The sequence below is a fragment of the Rhinatrema bivittatum genome, chromosome 1, assembly GCF_901001135.1.
Source record: "Rhinatrema bivittatum chromosome 1, aRhiBiv1.1, whole genome shotgun sequence".
NCBI classification, from domain to species: Eukaryota; Metazoa; Chordata; class Amphibia; order Gymnophiona; family Rhinatrematidae; genus Rhinatrema; species Rhinatrema bivittatum.
In genome coordinates, this window is record NC_042615.1 from 340,825,508 (window position 1) to 340,832,234 (window position 6,727).

At 42.2% G+C, this 6,727-nt stretch overlaps 1 protein-coding gene across 1 annotated transcript; it reads left to right on the forward strand.

Annotated features, from left to right (window-relative positions):
* Nucleotides 1–454: 454 nt before the first annotated feature.
* LOC115090162 (growth-regulated alpha protein-like) lies at nucleotides 455–4,355 on the forward strand. Its single transcript, XM_029598918.1, has 4 exons — nucleotides 455–737; nucleotides 1,380–1,506; nucleotides 1,848–1,931; nucleotides 3,508–4,355. The coding sequence occupies exons 1-4, from the start codon at nucleotides 662–664 to the stop codon at nucleotides 3,524–3,526; spliced, it is 306 nt and encodes a 101-aa protein (XP_029454778.1). The 5' UTR covers nucleotides 455–661; the 3' UTR covers nucleotides 3,527–4,355.
* Nucleotides 4,356–6,727: the final 2,372 nt, after the last annotated feature.

Below are 6,727 nucleotides of genomic sequence, written 5' to 3' on the forward strand. Positions count from 1 at the left end.
TAATTTTGAAAACACACTAAAGCCAATATGCCTTTTTTTTTTTTTCAAAGAAAGCAACATTTTGCAAGTAAATCATCTGCCCTTCCTCATTTTAGCGGGTTTAGGGGTTAGAACCCCACCTAAAGGAGCTCTTGCTGTGCTACCATAAAACTCGCCAGCCTGCCTGGGGTTTCCCCTTCCAGCTGGGTTCGAGTACAGATGAGCATTTTGTAGCGCTGTCTCTGCCCGGATGGATCCCGCTTCTTGGCTCTAAACATGAGTGCGGCTTTAACAAGTAACGCACGTGAGCCCTGCGCTAACAGCTCACATGCACTGAACTCAGGAGGAAGCAGCAGATGCTAGGGCTGGCTTATTTCTCTTCCCAACCGCAGAATGAAATTCGACATCCGTATTGCACTTCTGAACCTTCCACTCGGCCTTATCTACCATGGGGGGGGCAGAGCTGGGAGCTCGAGGCGGTAGTGACTCATCCTCTTTTCCTTCTTCATTTCACTGCGGAAATTCCCGGCATGAGCAGGGCGTCTTCCTTTCTCCCACCCCTTCCAGGTAATCCCGACACCCAGCATAAAAGCAGCCATCGGAGCCCGGGAGAGGCACAACTCGGAGCATCCGACCCAGAGACTCCCACCAGAGCAGCCACTAACCCAGCTCCAGCCCCAGCATGAAGAGCCTGATGATGAGCCTCCCCCTCCTGCTCCTGCTGCTCCTGCCCGCGGTCCGTGCAGCTCCCTTCCAGGGTAAGAAACACGGCGCAGCCCCTCCCCCCCCCCCCCTTCTCCCTTCTCTTTGCCTTGGAGACTTTTGCCCCTCTGCACCGTTGCAGACGCGATCAACCCGTGCAGCCTTGCAGAAATCTCTGCGGCCCTCCGCGCCTGTCGTGAACTCAATTCACGCCACCTACTGGCCGCGGGAGCTAGGAGATGAGTGAGGGGAGGCGTTGGTGGCGAGCTGCTCAGTAGTCCCCGTGTGCATACTGGACCGCGATCACCAGGGTGGGAAAGTAACGCGGAGTTAGGTCTCACTTATCCAAACGTTCACTAGCAGTGGACTCTTACCCCGCTGAGTTTCACTTCTTCTTTTTTTTTTTTATTAGAATGTGAAGAAACTGAGACAAGTTTAGAAACGGATTTCTCCTAATGCTTGTTTCTGTGGGGGAAATTATTATTATTTTGTCCCCACGCCGTTTGCTCACAGTTAGAAAGCTTCTCCACCGCACTCCACCAGTGTGAACCCACCCAAGATAGGCGAATCCTTTACGCCTCAAATCCAGCTCTGCCCTTGCTTTCTCTGTCACTACTCTCCACTGTGCTTGCTATATATTAGCTATACTTTATAAGGAGATAGGCCTACCATATCTAATTTCTGTTTCTTATCTCTAGGTGCTAGTTTGAGGACAGAGCTGCGCTGTCAGTGTATAAATACAGTATCAGAATTCATCCCTGTCAAAAAGATTCTTACGGTGAAACTCAGCCCAGAGGGACCCCATTGCCCTAATGTGGAAGTCATGTAAGTATCTGAAGGGAGTCTCTTTGAGTAGTTTATTAACCTTATTTATTTAACTGAATATTTCGCCTTTCAGGCATTTCCAAGAGGGTTATATTCTTCCAAGAGAGTTAAATCCACTGCTTATTCTTGGGATAAGCAGCTTGGGATCTCTCTACCCCTTGGGATCCTGCCAGGTACTTGTGACCTGGCTTGGCCACTGTTGGACACAGGATACTGGGCTTGATGGACCCTTGGTCTGACCCAGTATGGCAAGCCTAATGTTCTTATTCTAGAATTAATAACCACCTCTGTTGCTTTCGAAGGCTGATGTACTTCAATAAACTGCTTTTTTTTTTTTTTAGTGCCACTCTCAAGGATGGCTTTCTGGCTTGCCTGAATCCTGAGGAGAAATGGGTGAAGAAAATTGTGAACCATATTCTAAACAGGTACATGGCGCTTTCGTTACTGGCCTGTCAGAAATTAGCTTCTAAATATAGCAAAGTTCCCATCTTAAAACAACTTTGGTTTTAACTACCAGTAAATCTTTACTATTGTTATAAAGATAGGCATCTGGCTTAGGGATAACGTGTCCTAAACGTTTCCTCTCAGCGGCCTCTTTGTTTTTTTTTAAAGAAATACAAAACTCTAAGAATTAGCAGAATACACCAAAAAAGATGCAGTCAGGATTGCCATTCTGAATTGCTTCATGCACAATTCAGAATTACCTGGTGAAATAGGGCTCCCGTTTCCAAAAGGCTCCATTTTCAATTTAGAACATATCCCCACGTAGAAGAATTGTTTGCATGCTGGTAAAGGTCAAAGAAGTCAATTAGAGGTTGGGATGAAGGATTCTACTCTGTCCTCTATTTGGGGGATACCTGGTTGGACAGAAGATTTAATTTTGGCCCTGAGGATTTCTGTCAAAGAAGCCAGCAAAGAGAAACAACTATGCAACATGGGATCCTTGTAAAGTATTTCTATTGCAGGTACAGCATGTAACAGAAACTGGTTTTGGCAATACGAATCTGACTTATCATACAATAATAGTTACTATTTTTAAGGAGGGTTGAAGGGAGAGGGAGGAGTAGTTCAGATGACTGACACTTCACATTTGGTGCAAGTTAGGTCATTTGCTCATTAGGCTATTTAAAAAGGAGTCTTAATGTAGGTCCACACAGCGGCATCCACCTCCCTAAGCCATTAGCCTGGCAGGTAGTCTAAAAGGGCAGAGCCAGGGGTGCAACATGAAGGATCCTCCCACCCTAGAGTTGGTTCCTTTAAGCACCTTAGTGTGGCACTGTAAAGAAACTTACTTGCTGTGGATAAAAGATCTTTCATTAGATGAAAATATTACCACAGATTTCTAAAGGTAAACCTTCATGATTTAAGGTTGCCAATTATCTCCTTTAAATTTTTTTTTTTTTTTTAAATCAGTCCTGGTCTTATCCCACTGTGCATGCACCTGCAGTCCTACTTTTCTTAGGGAGATCAGAACTATAAATTCCTGCATGCAAAGGGGTAAAACCAGGACTGGATAAATCATTCCAGAAAAAAATTAAGTATTCGTATTGATAATTGGTGCTACTGCTCACTATTTGCAAACTTGTGCTTATTCAGTCCTCTGTATTAAAAGGTAATTTGCAAATAGTTAACTTTGCACTAATCATTTTTCTTTGTAAAATATAGCTTAACTAGAAAGTTACTCTTCTGCGTTTCATTTATATTTTATGTGATTATTAACTCGCCATTTTTTCTGAACCTTAAAAATGGAAAAAGTGAACAATATCAAGGCCAATAAACAGCAACTTAGCCCTCCCTTACTTATCCACAAAAGCTGAACTCCCAGTTGCATCAACAAAATATTAAAATCTGATCTGCTTGTAGCTTCTTATAGTGAGAGAATGTAAAGGAATTTTGCAGCAGACTAAATGTCACCTGTACTGAGTGCACAACTGTTGGAAGCAGCTACTCTCAAGAAACTTATATTTTAGGCTGGAAATTAACATTGTATCCTTGGTGCAGGCAATCCCACAAACTCTGAGGGAGAAACCGATCTTGTTGGAACAACTCCAGTACTGACCACATCTGTATGTGAAAATGGAATTAGGAATATAAGAAGACATGAAGAACGGGCATGGAAACCAAAGCCTGAAGAAAAGCAAGCGTGTTGAACCATGTGCCGTGGCATGGGTCCAAGTGATAAACTTCCCCACAACATGCTCAGACTATGTGAATTGAGGGCTGAAAAAAGATTTGTTACACAGTTGAGTAGGTTGATTGAAGGTACGCCTGGAAAAGTTTGCTTTCAAATAGGAGTGGTCAAAGTTGATACTTAAAGATGCTTTTGTTCACCTCTTGAGTGGGAGTGAGTTAGTGGTTGCAGTATTGGGCTGCGATTCAGGAGAAGACCTTGGTGTTTAGTTTGAGATTAATCCCGGTCACTGACCCTTTGTGACCTTGGGTGAGTCACTCTCTCTCTCCTTATTCCAGGACCCAGTTGAAAATGTTGTGTTTTTCTCTTAATAATTGGTTCAAAAATATTATTATTATTATTATCATTGGCAAATATTATTGTTATTATCTCTGACAAATCAACCTTCAATGGTTTCTTTTGTTAATGATCTCAATTTATATTGTTAATTTATGTGGATTTTATGTTTTGAAAGGGTTTGAAATTATTGTTAGTATACCAGATCAACTATTTAATATTTTATACTGAAGATACCAGAATGGTAATATTCTAAATATCTGTAGACATATTTAATGTCTTTTTTTTGTATGGCATACTGTCATGTTCTCATGTGCAATTGTTATTGCGCCGCTTTATATGCTGAGTTCTGTTTATCTATTTACTTAATAAATTAATTTTTTATTAATCCGCTTGCTTACTTTGAAATGCATTTTGGTTACACTTTCTAAAGGGATTTGCAATAGACTCCATTTTTTTCCAATCCTGGTCTTATCCCACTGTTTGCTCATGTTACAGTATATTGTGACTGAGTAACAGTCAAACTGAAAGGGTGCTGAATGTGAAGGATTTAGAGATGTGAAAATCAAAAGATGTGTGCAAAATCATGCAGAGAGATATTCAAGGCGAGCAGCACCCAGAGTATATTAACTTCTCTTTTCACCTCTTCCTTCTTTCATTCTTCCTTTTTTGAATCTGTGACCCCCCACCCCACCCCAATCCCAAATAATATTGCTCATTCATATCTGGAAAAGGAGAGGAAAGCACCAGATGAATATGCTTCATCTGCATGGGTGACTATAAAGCAAACACATCAAAACAAACCCTCCTGATATTCTCTGTAGCAGTTTAGGACAGACTTCTAAACTGTGTGACGATCAGGCTTGTAAGTCACAGTAAAAGAATTCAAATCAAGGAATTTCAGCATTTTCTCATTCGCACATTTGTGCACATACATGGAACTCCTCTTTCACTGGGAAAAGCATCTTTTGCAGAGGTGCTGATTTTGATTTCCCTGTGGGTGCTCACCTCTGTCCTTTTCCTTTACCAATCCTGCCTTCCTCCAGGGCAGAGCAGTAGTGGCACCAATAGTATTTGCCCCTCCTCCTCTACCTGTGGTGCATGCTTGCAGTCTAAGGAAAGAGAATCAAGAGGACAGATTGCACAGTGCACGCTCAGCATCCACCCAGTTTTATATTGAAGCAAAGCTTAAATAGAGCTGTGAAGATAATAAGCCATCACCTACTGAGATTTTTGGAGCTTTATCCTTTGCATCTTTCTCCTACACTCTTTAGTTGCACAGTATGGGAGTAAGACAAAAACTTGTTAATTAGGTGAAAAACTAGTTGAATAACAGAATGCTGAGGGTGGTCAATGAAGTCCACTCTGGTAAAGGTAAAGAGACCAGTGGGATAACCTAGGATTCAGTACTAGGCCCGGTTCTTTTCAATATCTTTATAAGCGCGCTTGCAGAGACTTGAGAGAAAATATGTTTCTTTGCAGATGATACAAAAGTCTGTAATGGTAGACATACCAGAAGGTGTGGAAAAACGAAAGGGGACTTGAAGAAACCGGAAGCATAGTCAAAGATTTGGAAAATGAGCTAATAAGTGTAAAATTATGCATTTGGGAAGCAAAAATCCACTAGCTACATGTCATAGAGAAGGTCAAGAACTGGATACAGTTAAACAAGAAAGGGATCTAGAAATAACCATCTCAGGGGGCCTGAAGATAGCCAGTCAATAACAGATCAGTAAGCAAAGCTAACAGTATACTTGAAGAAGAGGTATCAGCAGGAAAAATGAGGTACTAGTGAGACTGAGACTCCACCTTGAGTACTGTGTGCATTTCTGAAAACTGTACCTTTATAAGGACACTGAGAGGATGGAAGTAGATCAGAGAAAGGACAACTAAAATGACATAGGGCTTTCAACATAAAACCTAAAAAGAAAGATTTAATAAAATGTATTCAGGGAATGAAAGGAGGCATATGAAAGATACATGCCAATATTTGACAGACTTCAAAAAATTACAAAAAGGTGGCAATTTCCATACAAAAAAGAATTTCAAGGACAAGGGGGTCATAAGATGAAGTTGAATGGCGGCAGGTTCAGAGGAAACATGAGAAAATACTTCTGAAAGAGTGGTAGGTGCCTGGAATAATTTACCAGCAGAGGTAGCAAAAAGCAGTGCTATGACAGATTTTAAACACACTTGGGACAGGATAGCGGTAGGAACAGGATTGAGAGATTGCAGAATTGCAGACAACCCACACTTTACTCTCTGTAGAGCACAGGCAAGGGAAAAAGATGATAAGAAGAAAACAATGCGCAGATAAAGGAAGAACAACCTATCCATACTGCAGGACATGGGCTAGCCATATTGGATCCAGCAGACTACAACTCCCCAGAAACTAACAGGGTTGATTCGATCAGGTTGGTGGTGGCTAACACCCCAGCATTAATTGACTTTTTTTTTGTGTGTGTGTGTGTGGTTTTTTTGTTTTTTTTTAGCAGTGTCATCACCACTGCCTCGGGTGCAGCCCTCTGCTCCTTTTACCAGGTGGAGCTGCAGGGCCAATGGAAGTTGATAAAGCATGCAGGGGTCACTAACAAGGAGCCAAGCAGCAGGAAGCAGCATGGGGGTGGAGCCAACAGGCACAGCATTTGCAGGCCCATCATCAGTGATGCCAGCATAGTAGTACAATATGGGGCGGGGGGGGGGGGGGGGGACGGGACTGTATTTCCGACTGAATCAAAAGTCTGCACCCTCACC